We start from the raw sequence: 21209 nt of genomic DNA on the forward strand, positions 1-21209 counted from the left end.
ATAGACGCTATTATGTCAGAAGTGGTATTATATGTTGTGAGGACAAGATCTTGATTATTGATTTAAATTATTTTCGACACGACAGTGTCATATTCATTTTCATGCTAGCCTTTATCACTCACCCTTTAGAGCCGCATTTGGGCGGGATATAAGCACCTTATTTTATTTCATTTCATTAATAGTTTTAATATTCATTTTAATATTCATTAAATCATTATTAGTTAAAATCATGGGAGGACATGGATTACCGATGCCAAAGGGGCCAATGAATATTGATCCTCTGATGTGGACAAAAGGACTCAGCAGATTCACTAAACACGCTCTCAAGCACGATAAAGGGGTATTTACATTATTTTAACATGAAACGTTTTGCAACATTATCCAATTCAGATTATTGATGCCAGAGATATATCGAGTGACAAGTTATTGTTTTCTCAATCACAATATTGCTGGCCAGAGAAAAGTGATCATTAGGGCAGGAACCGAGAGTGCCCAATGTCATGACAATTTTACGACAAGATGTGACAATATGTGCCAATATATGACAATATACGACAATATTTGACACATGACAATATACGACAAGATTTGACAATATATGACACTATAATATGACAATATATGACAATATATGACAGTATACGACAAGATTGACAAAATGTGACAAACCGTGGGAAAATGGGCACTCTCAGTTCCTGCCCTCATTATAAAATATACAAATAGTTTTTGGAATTCACTTTCCAATACCACTATAGTGGTATAGCACTATGATTGATTAATTTTGCAAGCTCTTATAGAATTTTACCAGGACTGCAAATTTGGAGGTTATCTTCATCTGGCTTTAGAGATGCAACATGTATAGTTTTGACGGATTTGATAATTTGTGTAGGTTTATGAGGTTAAAACCACGTAGAAAAAAAAACTGCAACAAAATGAAAAGTCACTCCGCTTCGGCTCAAAATATAATCTCAGTTTAGAATTAAGGCCTGTTTCGCTAAACTATTCGATCATACTACAATCTCAGTTTTTACAGAACTGCTTTTCATTGCTCTGTTAAGTGTTATCGAAAAAACTAAAATGAAAATGATCAGTTTTCTCTGGCCCACCTTGTAGAATGTAGAATGTAGATACAACTTCTGGACAAATTAAAGATTCACATCACGATTATCAGTGTCAAGCTTCCTTGTGTATTTTATTGATAACAGCCACTATTTTCAGCTCTGGATGATCGTTGCTCCCACTATCGCCTGCTTCGCCTACGCTTTTGGTATGATCGGCAAGAAGATCCTCAACGATCCTAACATCATGTGAGTCCCTTCGAAAATAAGTTTGCCGGAATAATCATTATTAACTTTGACTCATCGTTAGAAACACTTCACGGGTGAATGTAACCTTTTTTATAGTCACAATTTTCAGCAAAGCCGAGACTGCAAAATTATTACAAACGTAAAACACTGAATTCTTCTAAATTTAGATAAAATAAGGAGCAAGAAATGAAATGACAATTGTTCATACTAAGTTCGTCTAGCTAGGTGCTGATAGTCTAGCTGATAGTCTAGCTAGGTGCTGATAGTGATTATACCACTGTATTTCAGCATTCCTCTTCCCTGGGTGGATCCCCAACGTTATGAGAACAACTTCGACAGGGACGCCACTAAAATGCTCGTAAGTAAACTTTATCAAGTTTACTTCTTAATTGGGTAATATCGTGAATATATTCGAATATATTCGGTCGACCAAATCTTTGAATATTCGGTCACTGAATACCAATTCACCAAATATATTCGGTCGACCGAATCATCAAATAATCAGTCACCGACTATATTCGGTTGACCGAATCTTTGAAGGGAGCAGGACTATTGAGCGGTGGACTGTTGAGCGTAGGACTGTAGGTCGGTGAAGGTCGGAAGTAGGACTGTAGAGCGGTGTCAAATCGCCAGGGTAGGACTCTAGAGCGGCCGCCCTTATAGATCTCACAACATGAGGACTTTAGAGCGGTACGATCCTAAAATGAGGACTGTAGAGCGGCAGTGGCGTAACATTGCCTGTTGGCGCCCCCCTGCCGAAAAAAGCGCCCCCCTGTTGGCGCCCCCTCCCCTTTTGGTGCCCCTCCCTAAAATTGAACAAGTTAGGTAATTTTAAAGAATACGCCGGTAAAATCTGTAAAAAAGTGTGTATCTAGAGCAAAACGCGCAGTTTTGCTAGTACTTTAGTTAAGTTTTCGAAATTGTCCCACATTCAAACGACGATTTGGCGCCCCCCTAAGACGGCGCCCCCCTGCACAGCGGGGTCAGCAGGGCCTTTCGTTACGCCACTGTAGAGCGGTGGACTGTTGAGCGGTGGACTGTAGGCCGGTGAAGGTCGGAAGTAGGACTGTAGAGCGGCCCTCCCTTATAGATCCCATAACATGAGGACTCTAGAGCGGTACCCTCCTATAACATGAGGACTCTATAGCGGTTGAAAATTTGAAGATTGAACACTCAACGAAGCTAAGTTATACATTGTAACTCGTGATTGATTATGGTCATGACATTCTAGGATGATAACTTTATTAAAGAGTCATGGAGTTAATGAACATTTTCATTTACTTATTATAAATATTTCATTACTAATATTATAGTGTAACTTAATTTAAGATTATTGGTCGGTCTCAACGTCTTCCAAATGATTGAAATATTCCCCTGCTACTCGAAAATGTAAAACGTGTCTTCGGTATTTTAGTGGAAGTAGCAACCGTCCACCACTGCTGTGATATTTATACCATACCTTTGAAATCCTAACATTATATCGCACTGCGACGGGATCTGATCTGAATCAGTCCCGTCACCAGATTGATGAACATGAGATATCCTTAGTAGGCGCTAAAGCGACACGCGATGCGATCCTCATTCCTAAATGATCTGCACGAACTTGATCGGTACTCTGCTTAGCGAAATCACATTGATACGAACAGTTCACTAAAATACCAAAGACACGTTTTACATTTTCGAGTAGCAGGGGAATATTTCAATCATTTGGAAGACGTTGAGACCGACCAATAATCTTAAATTAAGTTACACTATAATATTAGTAATGAAATATTTATAATAAGTAAATGAAAATGTTCATTAACTCCATGACTCTTTAATAAAGTTATCATCCTAGAATGTCATGACCATAATCAATCACGAGTTACAATGTATAACTTAGCTTCGTTGAGTGTTCAATCTTCAAATTTTCAACCGCTATAGAGTCCTCATGTTATAGGAGGGTACCGCTCTAGAGTCCTCATGTTATGGGATCTATAAGGGAGGGCCGCTCTACAGTCCTACTTCCGACCTTCACCGGCCTACAGTCCACCGCTCAACAGTCCACCGCTCTACAGTGGCGTAACGAAAGGCCCTGCTGACCCCGCTGTGCAGGGGGGCGCCGTCTTAGGGGGGCGCCAAATCGTCGTTTGAATGTGGGACAATTTCGAAAACTTAACTAAAGTACTAGCAAAACTGCGCGTTTTGCTCTAGATACACACTTTTTTACAGATTTTACCGGCGTATTCTTTAAAATTACCTAACTTGTTCAATTTTAGGGAGGGGCACCAAAAGGGGAGGGGGCGCCAACAGGGGGGCGCTTTTTTCGGCAGGGGGGCGCCAACAGGCAATGTTACGCCACTGCCGCTCTACAGTCCTCATTTTAGGATCGTACCGCTCTAAAGTCCTCATGTTGTGAGATCTATAAGGGCGGCCGCTCTAGAGTCCTACCCTGGCGATTTGACACCGCTCTACAGTCCTACTTCCGACCTTCACCGACCTACAGTCCTACGCTCAACAGTCCACCGCTCAATAGTCCTGCTCCCTTCAAAGATTCGGTCAACCGAATATAGTCGGTGACTGATTATTTGATGATTCGGTAGACCGAATATATTCGGTGATTCGGTATTTGGTTACCGAATATTCAAAGATTTGGTCAACCGAATATATTCGATAATTCGGTGACCGAATATTCAAAGAGGCTGTAGGACTATTGAGCGGAGGACTGTTGAGCGTAGGACTGTAGGTCGGTGAAGGTCGGCAGTAGGACTGTAGAGCGGTGTCAAATCGCCAGGGTAGGACTCTAGAGCGGCCACCCTTATAGATCTCACAACATGAGGACTTTAGAGCGATACGATCCTAAAATGAGGACTGTAGAGCGGTGGACTGTTGAGCGGTGGACTGTAGGCCGGTGAAGGTCGGAAGTAGGACTGTAGAGCGGCCCTCCCTTATAGATCCCATAACATGAGGACTCTAGAGCGGTACCCTCCTATAACATGAGGACTCTATAGCGGTTGAAAATTTGAAGATTGAACACTCAACGAAGCTAAGTTATACATTGTAACTCGTGATTGATTATGGTCATGACATTCTAGGATGATAACTTTATTAAAGAGTCATGGAGTTAATGAACATTTTCATTTACTTATTATAAATATTTCATTACTAATATTATAGTGTAACTTAATTTAAGATTATTGGTCGGTCTCAACGTCTTCCAAATGATTGAAATATTCCCCTGCTACTCGAAAATGTAAAACGTGTCTTCGGTATTTTAGTGGAAGTAGCAACCGTCCACCACTGCTGTGATATTTATACCATACCTTTGAAATCCTAACAAGATATCGCACTTCGATGGGATCTGATCTGAATCAGTCCCGTCACCAGATTGATGAACATGAGATATCCTTAGTAGGCGCTAAAGCGACACGCGATGCGATCCTCATTCCTAAATGATCTGCACGAACTTGATCGGTACTCTGCTTAGCGAAATCACATTGATACGAACAGTTCACTAAAATACCAAAGACACGTTTTACATTTTCGAGTAGCAGGGGAATATTTCAATCATTTGGAAGACGTTGAGACCGACCAATAATCTTAAATTAAGTTACACTATAATATTAGTAATGAAATATTTATAATAAGTAAATGAAAATGTTCATTAACTCCATGACTCTTTAATAAAGTTATCATCCTAGAATGTCATGACCATAATCAATCACGAGTTACAATGTATAACTTAGCTTCGTTGAGTGTTCAATCTTCAAATTTTCAACCGCTATAGAGTCCTCATGTTATAGGAGGGTACCGCTCTAGAGTCCTCATGTTATGGGATCTATAAGGGAGGGCCGCTCTACAGTCCTACTTCCGACCTTCACCGGCCTACAGTCCACCGCTCAACAGTCCACCGCTCTACAGTGGCGTAACGAAAGGCCCTGCTGACCCCGCTGTGCAGGGGGGCGCCGTCTTAGGGGGGCGCCAAATCGTCGTTTGAATGTGGGACAATTTCGAAAACTTAACTAAAGTACTAGCAAAACTGCGCGTTTTGCTCTAGATACACACTTTTTTACAGATTTTACCGGCGTATTCTTTAAAATTACCTAACTTGTTCAATTTTAGGGAGGGGCACCAAAAGGGGAGGGGGCGCCAACAGGGGGGCGCTTTTTTCGGCAGGGGGGCGCCAACAGGCAATGTTACGCCACTGCCGCTCTACAGTCCTCATTTTAGGATCGTACCGCTCTAAAGTCCTCATGTTGTGAGATCTATAAGGGCGGCCGCTCTAGAGTCCTACCCTGGCGATTTGACACCGCTCTACAGTCCTACTGCCGACCTTCACCGACCTACAGTCCTACGCTCAACAGTCCTCCGCTCAATAGTCCTACAGCCTCTTTGAATATTCGGTCACCGAATTATCGAATATATTCGGTTGACCAAATCTTTGAATATTCGGTAACCAAATACCGAATCACCGAATATATTCGGTCTACCGAATCATCAAATAATCAGTCACCGACTATATTCGGTTGACCGAATCATCAAATCTTTCGTTATATTCATGATCAACCCCATTGTATTCCTCAGCATCATGGGCATCGATATCGATGTAGTGTGTAGACATTCTACGCTCTTCTTTATTATTGATTTATTCAAAAGTAAAATATAATGAGACCCGGCACCTTCCAGCACTCTTTTATGAAAAGTCTAGAATGATGATGAGTTTCGACAAGTTTCTCGCTGCGGCGACATTGAATCTGTAGTACAAATCACAATTTATGTAGACCTACTGCATTTGCGCGTCTTACATGCGCGCGTCGATCGAGGACTTGACCATCTCCGTATGTAGCTGAGGCAGAGGCCACAGAAAAATAACAAATGAATACTATTAATACCTTCAGCACTACTATATAACAATATTAATAGTTTTACTGCCTCTTAATATTACACGAATTGCACAGCTAAACTATGTGTTTTATCATACATCTGTAGAACATAAGATTGAAAAGAGGATGGTAACACAAGAAGCTGCTTGTTAGATTGATAACATAACTGCTGGTGCTGTTAACCTGATTATTCAGACATAATATTTTAAACTAATTTTCTGCACTTCAGATGCCTTGGAACGTGACCCCCACAATGAGAGACGGATTTAAGGATCGTTACAAGAACCTCAAGCGCCCAGAAGATATCGAATAAAGATAAAACTATTGTCATTGAGACTACATGGATTGTTAATAGGAGTCAGGAGTTGATCATTTAAATTATTTTGTACATTGTGTTCACTGGGTAATTTGGAAAAATGGAAAATAATTCATTCGTAAAATAAACTTATCGCAAAGCCAAAAGCGATGCTCAATCAGTTTTTTGTAGTAAAAGATTTGGTCTAGTGATTTTAAAATAGGACAGTAACAGATAATAAGATTACTACTGCTAAAAAACAATTGCATTTTTAATTCGTTGTCAACCTCCGCCTGAATTATATTATTACCAATCTTTTCACTTGTTATCTGTATGTGCGTGTGCCCAAATATTGGCATTTGGTTTTTGGCCAACTAAGCCTTTTTCTATACATGTTCAAGAAACTAGTTAAAATGTCAAATGTACAAGTTAAGCAGCCAAAATCTGGGTTTTGGGCATGTTGAGGTGATTTGGTATGATTGAGCCAAAAATAGACTAAATGATATGGTATGCATGGAGTCCGCGACCCCTCTAATAATTAAGTTCCGTCATGATTTCTGGTTTGTTGATCAACTGCCATGCTATCTTGAAAGCAGGTTTCACAATAAATTCAGGTTGGACCCCCTGAAAAATAGTCACGAGCGCCTTCCAACATCAGGGTGGGATCGAAGCCAGGCCGTGCGGCCAATATTGCCAATTTAAATAATAACTTACCTGATATGAAGAACTCCAGCTTTTTCTGTTCATATTAACAGATTGGAGCTGCTATGCGGCGGAATCTGTTATTATAATACAATCATATGTATGATCGTTGTAGCGCGATGCACTACTGGGTCGCGCGCGCATCCAATAATGCTTCTCGCAACCACAGATCCAAGATCGGCGAGATGCGAAGGATTGACATCGTGAATCAAATTGATTCACGATGTCAATCCTTCCACCTTCGCATCTCGCCGATCTGCATACGTGGTTGCGAGAAGCATTATTTGATGCTTGATTATTGATGCGCGCGCGACCCAGTAGTGCATCGCGCTACAAGAATCAAATATGATCGCCCAGTAAATTAAATATTACGAACAGTCCACCCGCGCAGACGGCAGCGCGCGTATCCCGTACTAGCTGTTGACACTGAAAAAAGTACACAGTTCTATATCTCGCGTGTTTCATACTCAACAATTTAAACGTCTGTTGTTTTCCAAGTTACCATATTATCATACTTACCTATATCATCAGCGATGGACGAAATCAAAATTGTAAAAGATTATTTCAGTGTCAATACAACTGCAATCTCGTGCTTACCTGTAGTCATAGAGAATTATGACCTTAGAGAGCTAACTTTTAATACAATCTCCACAATGTTACATTGATAAAAGAACTCTCTGACTGTCCATATATTAGAGGTTGTGACAATGGCCCCACACTCGGGCTCTGTGAAATTAAATCCTGTTGATAGCACCCAATAAAATGCAACATCAGCTGCAGCCTATTTATAGACCCATCACACGGTCAAAGTTTGAGTAGATTAAGATAACAGTAGTATGAGGAAATTAGATTAACTGACCTTGGGAAAACTTGGGCAAAGCAAAGAGACCTTTTTACAGCTAGCTATTAAAATTTTGAATAAATCAACACATTCACAAACTGCATGCACAAAATGAGTTACCGTAGTCCCCAAGATAATAGAGATAGAGTCACTTAGTTCTTAGATTGCATTCTTTTTCAAAACTGATATCGTGTCAACAATATTCTGAATTCTAAAGAGTACTGCTTGAAATAAGAACGTAAGTGTTAAAGTTTTGTCCGAAACCTAGAAGAAAGTGCTTGACTTAATGTGTACAAATAAATAGCACATAACACCATTTAAATATAGCATACAACTATCTGACTACGGTAACTCAATCTACATGAAACAAAACGGCACAGGCACATCCTCAAAAATACTATAAAACGATAATAAATGTAACGTTACAATGCAATAATATATTTAAATACAGTTTGGGCTCCAAAAAAGCAAAAAATAAACCTCTAATAAACTAATCTAACGTATTAATGATTCAAATAAAAATATATGCAGTCATAAAATAAGAAGTCAACACCGTATTTACTCGCTATTTGGCAAAGTTTCAAAAACCATCCTGTTATACGATAAAAACGAAGGGGCGGACAATAATATGTATACCACTACAAGAAAAACTCCTGTAAGATATAAAACATGCATTGTATCAACAACTCTCTCTCTTTCTTTCCAGATGTTATTAATATTAAACCTAATATCTAAACAGTACCTACAAAGCTTTTCCTTACAACTCCCTATAGAAGCTGTGTGACAGGAATATTAATTTAACAGTGTAAATAAATCAATTAGCAAATAATACAATCAATCCGCCAATTATAAGTCAATTAATTAACAATCAATTATTTGGTCATGTTTAACTGTTCCTGGCTCTGATTAGGAGTGCCGCCAGAGTAACTGGTGTTCATGTGTTGTGGAACTGATTGTGATAAACACAGTCCTGCCGGCGTGGTTTCGTTAAGTACTGTCTCTATATACTCATCATCTTGAATATCCATCATATCCTGAAAACAAGTTCATATTATCACATTATAAAACATCTGTGATATCATTATTTAAATAGAGTGAGTGAGGGAGGGTTAAATTTCAGATTGATAATGTAAGGAATGCAACTAATGTGACATGGTGCTTCATGACTGGCTCTTAAACAGGCCCTGGATACTTAATTAGCTAATTTACAGGTAGATGTTAGCAGCGTATCACAGCTTAGTTATGAGAGTTTGATTTTAATAAGGCCCACTAACCAGTTTAATGCACATATACACTATACAGAGGATCGTACACACTAAATGTGAACAGTGTACACGTGACCTCTTGTTTACATGTAAATATGCTATAATTGTCATCCGGTCATGATATAATGATTCCTTCGTGGGAACATTCTTCTACCATAGAGATTGTTCACATATTAGTTAAGTCGAATTTGGCCACTCTAGACCCAGGCCCTCTCCTGTCCCTCCGCAAGCCATTTTACACAACTGTAGTAAGCTCTCTTATGTAACATGTGAAAGATCCCCTGAACTAAACTATGTCTATCTAGAAAAAAGGAAACAGTGAAGGTTAAGAAGTAGTAACAGTGTAGCTGTCACATTAGATGAGTGCGAAGTTTTAGTGTCTTCATGTTTTGAATTGTTTTTCTCAGTTCTACTTGTTGAGATGCGCCACTGGGTTATTCTTCAGTTTGACCCAAAAATCCATGTTTTCTGAAGGTTGATGGAAACTTGGGATATTTGGGAAGGCAGAACATCAAGAGAACGCTCGATCATGAGAAAAGTTAAGATTTATAAGAGAGGTTTCAGCTTTCTACCACTATAATTAATGGTATATCCGGTATCCACATTCCATGACATTTACTGCACTATATTTTCAACAAGTTATTCGGCTAACTATACGAACTTAGATACCTACTCATGACTTAAGGTACCTTCAACGCTCAACAAATACCTTGAACATTCAAATTATCTTTTTAGCTCGATGTGCTGATATGATACAACTCGCAGTACTGGGTTTCATTGGATGGAAACCAAGCGTCCAATTACTTTTTATCAATAAACTTTCAAATTGTTACAGAAAGTAGTGCATAATTTCATTACAAAGAAAATTAGCCGAAAGACCTGTCGTGCCTTGACAAGTGACTCGACAAGTCACTCAGTTTACACTCAGTCTGAGTGTAAACAAAATTAGGTACACCGAAACACCAGATATGATGAGTAATTGGAGGGATTCCTTTGCAGCTCAAATAAAATTATTAGGTTTACATTTTACAATTAAATAAAACATGCTATTTAATGAAACACACCTGATAGCCCCGCGTGTAGAACTCTAAAGCTCGCGAGTGATAAAGCATCTGAACCTGTGCATAAGTAGAAAGTACTGCCTTGTAATCGTTCAGTTTCTGAGTGTGAAACTGCTGCATTAGCGCCAATATTTCTGCGTTCTTTGTTGCTAACTGAAACATTAATTAGCAAACCATTAGTTAATTAGCAAACTATTAGCCTCTATTTATAAGTATTAAAGATAATATGCTCTATTAATATTATACCGCATCTCAGACCCAGTATATAAGAAGCTCTAACCTCTGTTTGTTTGTTAGCCAGATCCAGTGCCACCTGCTCTGCTTTCTTGCTCCCCTCTTTACATTTCGTTTTCTCAAGTTTTCTCACGGCTGCAACATCTTTATCACGCGCTAAACATAAAGTTTTCAGAGCGGAGTGTACTTCACTGCAGATTGCTTTCCACCGGTCACAGGCCGGTTTCAACTTCTCCTGAAAATAACGTCATGTCATAATTAATAGGAATTAAACTCTATAATTACCGTTATTATCGCACTTTCGCAGTAGTTGTTGCAGAGAGCTAAATATTCGTAACATTCTACCAACTACTGAATGAGTTTTTTTCAAAATATCCCGTGCAGACATAAAAGCTGATAATTGTTTATAATCTATATTATATAACTATAGTACCTAAATGATATATCACTATTACAAAGAACCTTTTTGATAATTAGTGTAATTGCTTGCACGGAAAATGAAATATTTTAATTCTCAGTAGAGCTCATACTGTGAGAGCTAATTAGAAATATCAGGCTGATAATTTGAGTGTATTTTCCTGGCTCGAGGAATTTGCACATTGTTTGATGTTACTCCTACTGGAATGAGTTATGTTAACTGCTATGTTAGGCATGCTCCTCATTAAGCTCTGTGGATGAGCTAATATTGTGTCTGATAGTGACTGTGATAAATGCTAAGATAGTTAACTCTGATAATATTGAGTGAGCTGGTCTTCAAAATTATACTTTATATCAACTGATTTCCGACTTCTGTAACGTATTTCTGCCACAGTCAATGAAATAAATCACAGTCACCATTAAAATTGCCGGTAATTTTGCTTATCATATCGTATCTAATCGGGACAAAATTGTATAGTGATTCTAAGTTAAAACTGTTTAGATTGAAAATTACACAAACAATAGAATTATACAAGAATTATGCAGATCTTGAGGAGCGATTGTGAGCGAGATTGTAAAAACAACTGGCAGACCTAACTTTTACAAAACAGATTTCTTTAATAGCACGCAAATAAACCTCTTGTATAACCTTGAACATCTAAAAGATTGGAGTCGGGATTAAACGGATTACGTGTTATATCATTCTAAATAATTAGTTAAATGGCCCCTGAAAACACTTACTGTAATAGTTTCAATAGTTTGTTGCTTCTTGTCCTCCACAGCCTTCAAACACTCACAATAATCCACAAGTTCTCCTCTGATTGCCTTATTTTCCTTCACAGAGTACTCAGAGAGACATATGTTAAAACTGTCCGCCTTATCACGAGCCGCTGACGCTGATGTTGCTGAAATGGTGCTGAGAGTTAGCAAGAGTACACGTGGTGTGAATAATGTGTTCTGATTGGTTAGTTTGTGTCACGTGTGAACCTCTTATTACCCCTGTTCTTATTTGACTTGTATTGTGTCCCCAATGTTTACACAGGGACATTGGGGACCCTCTGCAACTTCTGTCATTGTTCACCCCTGATTCAATTTCAACATACAATGCCAACAATGTGATTTAAATCAATTAGTTTAGCCAAGCTACAGTATCTATTCTACTTAATGCTGGAATTAACAGAACTTTGCAAGGATCTACCTCTATTGTGATATTATATTTCACAGTAATACGAGAAAGGGATCTATATTCTATGTAGCTCCCTGCAATTTGAATACTAGTATAGTAAGATCAGCTACAGGGGGGCTGTGATGTATAGAGCGATGTATATAATTTATTAAGCGTAACCCTTTGTATTTGATACAATGGCAGCATGTATCTGAATACCCACGTACCAGTGCACAGTGCACAATGTTGTAATTACCTTGATGCATATTTTAACTTAAACACTTAACTTTTTATACAGAATGAAGCTTAGACAAATGGATAAGTTATTCAAAAAGTACATCCTGTACTAACAATATCCTTGGTGTATCTTTTAACGCTAATAACACTTTGCAGAAGTTATTAACCTGATGCAGTGAGAGATTCACTGATTTTCTGGAACATAATGTCTGTAGATGTTATCATGAGTGCGTAAGACTTCAGAGGACTCTCCTCTTTCGCTGTCTGTTTCTTGCTCATGGTGCTGCTATTTAAATAAAGGCTGATAAAATCAACAATCAAATTTAATTACTAATTAGCTGATAAGGGTTGTTCACATATATTACGTAATCAGATGAGGGAGGGGGGGGGGTTGGGGAGGGTCAGGTCTTCATTTCGTAATACTGATAGGAGAAGGGGGTGTTGGGTCTTTATTATGGTTGATTACGGAGGGGGTAAGAATTGCCAAAAATTATATGTGAACGACTCTTTTAGTTTAATCAGGGCAAGTTTTCGAAATCCCTCGAACAACTCCCTGCAATACCTGGTTAATGTGAACAAACCCTAGTTAAGTTTCTACAGAGTATTGCCTAGTTGAGCATATATTATTTACTATTTAAAAATAAAAACAGCGTATAGTTTTGAGGTTTTCAATAAGGCAATGATATGAAGCAAAGAGCCATTATCTTCTAAAGTTTACTGTGACCAATGTGTTAAAGTCGTCCAATATTGGTCAATATGGCCATGTTGGTGACATTGAAGGACATGTGACCTACCTATGTGACCTATGTTGAGTTTCGTCAAGACTTGACGGGGCCATCACATCTTCTGACCACCCCATAGCGAAGTAGAGTCTCGCTCGTTGCGCCAGCACAGCAGAGAGTTCGTATTTGGAGGAGTATATCCCCTGATCGGCGGCTTATCAGGGAGAGACAACATGAACTTTGTGAGCTTATCTTTGAAGTGCTCTAGATCTTGAATGACATTCAGATGGTAGGGGATTGCATTCCACAATTTAGGTCCCTGAACTGCAAATGAGTTGTCAAACAAGGTGAGGTTTGCTGTTGAACTGGTTCTACGTTTTGATGGAATTACTGCAAGGTTTCCAAGCCTTGGGCGTGAAACAAATAGAACGTTCAGATCATTGCTGGTCTTTCCGTGGAGGATTTTCCACATATGGAGAATGATGAATCGCTCCCGCCTTCGTTGAAGAGACATCAGAGATAGATAGACCAGGCGATCCCAGTAGTGGAGATCGCGCATTCCTGATATTCTGGCGGTGAATGCTTTCTGTACACTCTCCAGTTCTTGGATATCGCTGATTTTTGAGGGATGCCATAATGGACAGCAATATTCAATCAGACTTCGAACCATTGATTTGTATAGCGTCAGCATGATGGAGTGAGATCGTGTGTGAAATACACTGAGAACCCATGATGCTTTTTGGCGAGCTTTATCTGCAATGGCTCGTATGTGAGGGGACCAAGAGAGATCACTTGACACTATGACGCCTAAATCCCTGAGCTGATGTATTGGCTCAAGTATAGTGTCTTTGGAAACTGAGTATTGATAGTGTTCAACCACAAATGGAAGTTCAGATAGTACATATTGGTGGTTGAATTTATGACACATGTACTCAAATTTGTCTTTGTGAAGGGCCATATTATTTCTTTCAGACCAGTCAATGACATTTTGCAGATCTTCTTGGAGGAGCTTGACGTCATGCTCCGATTTGATAGCAATGGATATGCGAGTGTCATCAGCAAAACATCGAATTATAGAGTGCATGATACAATGTTCGATATCATTGATAAAAATCAAGAAAAGGATCGGCCCCAAAACAGTACCTTGTGGAACTCCGCTGATTATCAGTGCAAGGATGGACAGATGACCGTCAACAACAACTGCTTGTTTCCGGTCTGAGAGGAAAGATTCTATCCACTTTATGATTTTAGGATGGATTCCATAGAGTTGGAGCTTTCTCAGTAGGAGTTTGTGATCGACTTTATCGAAAGCCTTGGCATAGTCGAGGTATATTGAATCAAAATCTGAATTGTTGCTCAGAGAATCCAAAACGTCATCAAAATGGTGGAGAAGTTGAGTAAGGCAACTCCGGCCAGATCTAAATCCGTGCTGCTTACTACATATGAGGTTGTTGATCTCCAAATAGTTTACCAGCTTTTTTCTTATCACCCTCTCGTATACTTTAACCACATGAGAGGTGAGTGATATAGGTCGGTAGTTAGCTGGTTTGGCTCGACTATCCTTCTTGTGGAGAGGAAATACGTGTGAGAACTTATAGAAACTAGGGACCTCCCCAGTAACTAAAGAGCGGGACCAGATGATGTGCATTGGTTCTGCTAGGGCTTTCTTGCAGTTCTTGAGAAGGGTGACTGGAATTTCGTCAGGACCTGATGCAGCATTAGGTTTGATGTCTTCAATGGCCTTAATGATGTCGTCCACGGAGAAATTCAGCATATCGTCAGTAAAAGGATGCTTGATTGGAGGGGGACTGAAAGAAGCAGAGTCGATCCGAGTTTTCGAAGGATCACTGAATACTGACAAGAACTGATTCTGCAAGAGGTTGGCAATATCTTTTGGATTTGATTTGATGGCACCGTTTCCATCAAAAAGCATGCTGATGTTGCTTTTCTTCTTCGAAAATTTCTTAGCGTAACTATAGAAATACTTGGGATTTTCTTTTACCTTGCTTACGGCTTGCTGTTCACGGTACAGGAGATCCTGGTTGATGGCATCACGAATATCCATATGAGCGAGAGCAAGTTTCCGGTTCAAAGATTCAATCTGTGTGGGAGGGCTATGAGGATTAATTTTTGCAGCCTCTAGCTGGGTTTGAAGCTTTCGTTTTCTGCGAGAGGGGATGCGCACAGATGAGCGAGTTTGGGTTTTGGGAGGGATCTTCTTCGGACAGCCAATCTGGCAGATTTGTAGAGTAATAAGAGTGAATAGCTCTGGAAAATCCTCTTTGTCGCAAAGGTTGATGAGTTGAGCCCAGTCAACAGATGAGAGCATGTCATTGATCGATGAAAAATCTGCTTTATTAAAGTCTAAGCTTCTAAACGAAGAATCAATGAAATCCGGAGGATCTGAATGAGTAGGAGAACAAGGATTGTAAGACAAAAATATCTCTACACGTCTGTGATCTGATAGTGGAGTGTCCGAAATAGAGACGTGAGAAACTAGATCCTCTGAGTTTGAAATGTACAGATCTAATACATTTCTGAGTCGGGTGGGTTCCAGCACATGTTGAGTACATAGATTCTCAGACATGAAGTCAAGTAAAAGAGCTGCACTGTAAGTTGAACATGAGGAACCACCGGGTAAGATAGAATTAGTGGACCAGCCAATGAGGGGAATATTAAAGTCTCCAAGAAGTGATAGCCGGTATTCGCCATCGCCACTGGCAATGTACTGGTCAATGAAGTCCAAACATGATTTAAAACTGGGAACTGGACACTCGGGCGGGCGATATAGAACACAAATGATTGACTTTTCAGATTCGCTGGTACACATCAAAGCCTGACAGTATCTATCATCATATGTCTGGACGTTAGTTATGGGGAGTTCATCATGTGTATAAAGTAAAACTCCACCTCCAACCCTAGCTTCTCTATCACTTCTGAACAGAGAGTAACCCGGAATTTCAAGTTGAGCATCCTCAATGTAAGACTTAAGCCATGTCTCTGTTAAGGCGATTAATGGAACAGTGTGGTTCTTGGCTTGTTCCTTTCTTAATTCGTCTTCAAGGTAAGAGGCTTTCCATCTGGAGGTGCTATGGGCGCTAGGGTTAAATGATTGAATGTTTAGCAGCCAGATGCTAGAATGTTCGACCAGTTCGCTTGGGGAGGAGGAAAACGACTCTGCGGTTGGAACTGGGGAACAGGATGTTGGAACATGATGTTCTGGCTTGGAGGACCGTGAGGGACGAACTGCCTGATGATGTGCTGGTTGGCACTGGGGAAGAGCGAGGCAATTCTGTTCTCCTGAGTCACAATACTGGATTTTATGTTTTCGATCTCTTTCTGAAAAGTGGTCTGGAAGTTCGTCAGAAGGGATCGAATCTCTAAAAAATCCTTGTTCTCATGATGGGGTGTTGACTTAGTATGAGACTGAGAAGAAGAGCGCGTCCTTTTATTGTTGTTATTCTCTTTATTTTTCTGATCATTGGAAGTTCTGTTATCAGAGATGTCTCTTCTGTAGGAATCACGCTCCTTGGGTTTGTGTCGTTTAGTACCAACAGTGTGAACTAATAAGCATTCCTCATCGTAACAAGACTTATCAGACAAGGATGTTGGACAGTGTTGGGGATGAAAAAATTTGCATTTATCACCACGCCTACAGCCAAACTTTCTGTGGGTACTATTTTTAATGAACTTAGAGCAGCGTGGAGGGTGGAACATTTTGCATGCTGATTGATCATTACTTGGCGTTTTACCACTGACACCGTGTGGGCATTTTCCAAGTTTTAGCAAGCTGCAGATCTCATCAAGCCGTAAATTGGGCAGCTGCGATTTATCGTCATTTACTGAATGTTGTTCATCTTCCTGTGATTTGACGATTGAAAGCTTTTTCTGAAGCTCATCTTGATCAAGGGAGACATGTTGTTTTTTCTGGTTCTGGGAAGATGGAGTGTTTGCACCAGATTGCTGTTTAGAGGCCAATTTACTAGGGGCCTTGGATTTCGCCTTTGACTGATTTGATATGTTGGTTTCATAACATGCTTTGCAAAGCCAAACAGAAGTAGCTGAAGACACACGTGGTTCAAAAGAATCACAATCATGGCAGCCTTGCAAACAAAGAAAGCAACATGCGGCAGGTTTTGTAACAGAATCAAACTGAGTCGAGTATTCGATATCACAATCCGGACAGATGGCAGGGTACAGTGACTGAATCTCGAGTATGATTCTCTTGGCAAGTGAAGGCTTATTTGAAAATATACGGTTGCCTTTAGGCTCCTCGGTTTTGATGTTGAGAAAAAGAGCACAAGCGTTCAATGTAGCTAACTGAAAACGGGGCCCACCGAGTACAGTCTGATTATCGGACACATCTTTAGACGAGTCAAAAGCAGTCAGGAGTGTTTTGGAAAGTGGATCTGCTTTACTCAAAAGATTACCAATAATAAGCCGTATCTTTTCATCGAAATTTGGAATGACAGTTGACATAGTTTACAGATTCCGTGTACTTGTATTGTGTATAGTGTGTAAAAATCCGTCGAACAATTACACGCACACAGTGATGAGCCAGTCTTATCTCAAATAGAAATATTAGATAAGAGAGCTATGCAAATGTAAACGTATTCAAAAGTGTAAAATAATCCAAGGACATGATCCAAATTTGGTTTTAAAGTAAAGTAAAGTAAAGTAAAAATTATGACATAACATCATCACACATGTCTACAAAGTATCAAATCACTATATGGAAAAATATAAATATCTTACCACCAAAATTAATAAATTATTAACTACAACTTTATTTAAAAAATTTTTTAAAATAAATTCAAAAAGCATCCCCAAAATATAACCCTATTCATACTTCCCAGTGGAATAAAGATTTATAAATCGCTTTTTTGCCACAAAAGAGTGGAAATAAAGATGATCGTTATGCTTCTCTTTATTACTAACATAGCTAGGTCCTTCAATTCTCCCTAATACTTCATTTGAAACATTCCAAAAATGTGAATCATTAGAAATATCCTTAGAAATCATATCTTTCCTAAACCCTTCTAATTTAATCTTAAAACTTAAAACAGTCACCGAGTTCTTAACATCTGGAGGGAGTTTGTTCCAGTAAGGAATAACTCGCTCTGGAAGAAATGAACTTTAGAGATTCCTAATCTTTGCCATACTCTTACAACATCTGTTGAATGATACAAGATTAAGACCAGATCTGCTCACTTTGAACAAATCTGAGCCGTACTCGGTCAAACCATTAATTACCTTTAAAGCTTCAATAAGGTCCCCACGTATTCGCCGCTCTGCCAGCGATGTCAAATTGAGAATTTCCAGTCTACAGCTGTAAGGAAGAGTACCCAACTCATTAATAAGACGGGTAAACCGCCTCTGGACGCTCTCCAGCTCCAAAACAATCCCCCAACTTCCATGAGCCGCAACTGGATTCCACAATTGGACACAATACTCTAGATGAGGTCTTATTAAAGCTTTATAGATGGTTATCATAACTCCTTTTTCCCTTATTACTAAATTCCTTATAATCCAACATATCATATGGTAATATATGAAAGATCCCTTTGTCACTAAAACTAATCCAATTGGCTACAAATTGATTACAGCCTCATTATTGAATATTAAAACTGTTATTCTATAAAATGGCTTAGTGGCTCAGACCTCAGTTGGTAAATCGGTCTCGCATTTCTCGAGGTACCAGGTTCGATTCTCTGCTCTGCCACTAGCCGTGGGGTGAGCGTCATCAATGCTCAGCAAAGGATCCTGAGTAGTCTATGCAGCCCCCCCCCCCCCGATCCACTCAGTCGAATGCTCAAGAAATCGGGGGTGCGAGGGTTAAATGAGGAGCTGCCCATTACAGTGAAGTCTTGGGTGAAGAAAGTACACACTACCTTAACCGTCACTGACCTAAAGTATGATTGAATCCTTTGGTTTCCTGTAATTGGCTGGTTACACCAGTGTAACTAATATGGCTGTGGAATGTCCAAAGTAAAATAAGTGTTAAATTTTTTTAAATCAACCAAGTTGGTTTGTCAAAATTACCATACAGACATTTTGTAATTCTTATTAGGATGCTATTAACAACATAACAAGGAGATCAAGGCTCGAAATATGTATGCTAACAGAATTCATGAAATTCTGTTAGACAAACTTCTCAAGTACTATGCTATGGTATGGTGTAAATGGGAAACCCGTACAATGAATTGGGTAAAAGCTGCTTATACTCCTTTTTGGAGCCTCTAATGGCAAGGGCTTACCTTTTCCCTTCGATGCCCCCCCCCGCCCCCATACAGCAGGGTCAGCGGGGCCCTTCGCTATGCCACTGGGGCTTACCCTCTTCATCCTTTACACAAACGACCTTCAGAAGACTGAATGTCGCAAGGCTGAGATGCGTTTCTCGGTTGTTATTGTAACTAGAAGTGGGGCTTTTAAATTTTAGTGGAGAATGGTAAGAAACGCTTCTTATAGCAGCAGTATAACATATCAACAATTAAGTTGTAGTATAGAAATGAAACTACTTTGACAACATCACATCCATCCTCAGACTATATATCGAAATTAACGAAACTATGTAATATCATCACTTCAAAATACAATCCATTGAACATAGAAATCGCACGACTTGGAAAATAAACTTCATTACATGTTAGGGGTCGTTCACATGCATAGAGCATAATTATTTTCAGCGAATAACCACGAAAATTAAATTTTGCGACGTGAGACGACTGCGTGCGCGAAACACGAAAGAGTGCAGTCGTGTTTAACGGGTGATACTCGTAAAATATTTGTTTCAAATATTAGACCGTCGACGACAAGACCGTCGACGACAAAACCGTCGACGACAAGACCGTCGACGACAAGACCGTCGACGACAAGTGACAAGACCGTCGACGACAAGACCGTCGACGACAAGACCGTCGACGAGTCCAACCCGGCGTGCGTTTGGTAGGTTACAAACCTACAAAGTCGTGTCAAAAATTTAAAACCCCGATAGACTATGCTTAATTTTGTATCACGTTGTGACCTCCACTGCGCACGGTCGTTTCACTATCGTCCTGACGATACAGGGCGAGCCGCGCACTTCGTGCGCGGCGGGTCATACAACGTATGACAAGCTTAATTGATGCTGTATGCTTTACCATAACCATTGACCATGGAGTTTTGATTTGAGTTCAACATGCAATGACCTTCACTAATGTTTGGATGATCACTGCATTTTGTATTTATACTTGTAGCGCGATGAACTACTGGGCCGCGCCGCGCATTCAATGATGTTTCTCGCAACCACACCTTTATTAGATCGGCAAGATGCACCACGGAGCCACGCCGAGCTGCAAAAGATTGACATTGTCAGTTAGCTTTTATGTCATTTCAAAATCGTTTGAAGAACACAGCTGGCATTTTTCAAAATTTTCAAAATGTTTGTAACCAAAATTGAAATATAATAACAATCAATCCCCTGACGAAATTTTGAACAAAAATTGTTGTGTTTCTGCACGTAATATTGCATTATGAAGCTCGCGCTGCGCGCCAGGGTGACTTAGCTTTTTGGTTGGCCTTGGTGAAAAAGTGGAAAAAGAAAAATTGAGATTGAAAATTTGCTGTCCATCGTCAATTGTTAATGGATTGACCCGGCGCGCAATATTTTGCAGCTCTTTAATTGTTAACGGGTGATACTCGTAAAATATTTGTTCCATATATTACACACAGTCCAACTCGGCGCGCGTCCTGGTAGGTTGTAGACCTACAATTTAATTGTTAATCGGTAATAATTTGCTTCACGTTGTGGACCCGCCGTGCGGTCATATCGCGGCTTTTGTCACGCGGTACGTACTGAATGAAATGACGATGAGGATCACAATTTGAGACAATGGACAAGTGATACTCCTACAATATTTGTTTCAAATAACAAATAACAAATAAGACCGTCGATGAGTCCAACTCGACACGCGTCTTAAGTCTATAGTCGTAGTTATTGCTTTATAACCAAAGCCCTAGCGCCATTCGTGAAACAAGCGCGCCTGCAGCACATACAACATAGTGAATCTTAGTAGTGTATTATAAAATAACGCGACGTTTCCCCAGGAGGAAATTTGAGACA

At 39.7% G+C, this 21209-nt stretch overlaps 3 protein-coding genes across 4 annotated transcripts in view; 1 reads left to right on the forward strand and 2 right to left on the reverse strand.

Moving 5' to 3' along the window:
* The window catches only part of LOC134815051 (uncharacterized), a 64336-nt gene extending 57767 nt beyond the window's left edge, over window positions 1–6569 (forward strand). The window contains exons 2-5 of the mRNA XM_063823509.1: window positions 220–340; window positions 1219–1307; window positions 1596–1665; window positions 6399–6569. Of these exons, the coding sequence (XP_063679579.1) occupies window positions 230–340; window positions 1219–1307; window positions 1596–1665; window positions 6399–6482 (354 nt within the window). The 5' untranslated portion in view covers window positions 220–229 and the 3' untranslated portion in view covers window positions 6483–6569. The remainder of the gene's footprint in view (window positions 1–219; window positions 341–1218; window positions 1308–1595; window positions 1666–6398) is intronic.
* The window catches only part of LOC134815044 (interferon-related developmental regulator 2-like), a 49480-nt gene that overhangs the window by 26998 nt on the left and 1273 nt on the right, over window positions 1–21209 (reverse strand). The window lies entirely within an intron of this gene.
* Window positions 7660–12676, reverse strand: LOC134815201 (CBY1-interacting BAR domain-containing protein 1-like). 2 transcript variants are annotated; one of them, XR_010160225.1, is made up of 6 exons: window positions 12554–12676; window positions 11726–11889; window positions 10614–10802; window positions 10337–10486; window positions 8750–9041; window positions 8062–8693 (listed from the first exon to the last, which is right to left on the reverse strand). XR_010160225.1 is itself a non-coding variant. In XM_063823713.1 (5 exons), the coding sequence occupies exons 1-5, from the start codon at window positions 12663–12665 to the stop codon at window positions 8880–8882; spliced, it is 777 nt and encodes a 258-aa protein (XP_063679783.1). In that variant the 5' UTR covers window positions 12666–12676; the 3' UTR covers window positions 7660–8879. The 2 variants fall into 2 exon arrangements, 1 of the variants encoding a protein (XP_063679783.1); XM_063823713.1 differs by having other exon boundaries at window positions 7660–9041.

The sequence above is a fragment of the Bolinopsis microptera genome, chromosome 5, assembly GCF_026151205.1.
Source record: "Bolinopsis microptera isolate Bmic1 chromosome 5, MBARI_Bmic_1.0, whole genome shotgun sequence".
NCBI lineage: Eukaryota > Metazoa > Ctenophora > Tentaculata > Lobata > Bolinopsidae > Bolinopsis > Bolinopsis microptera.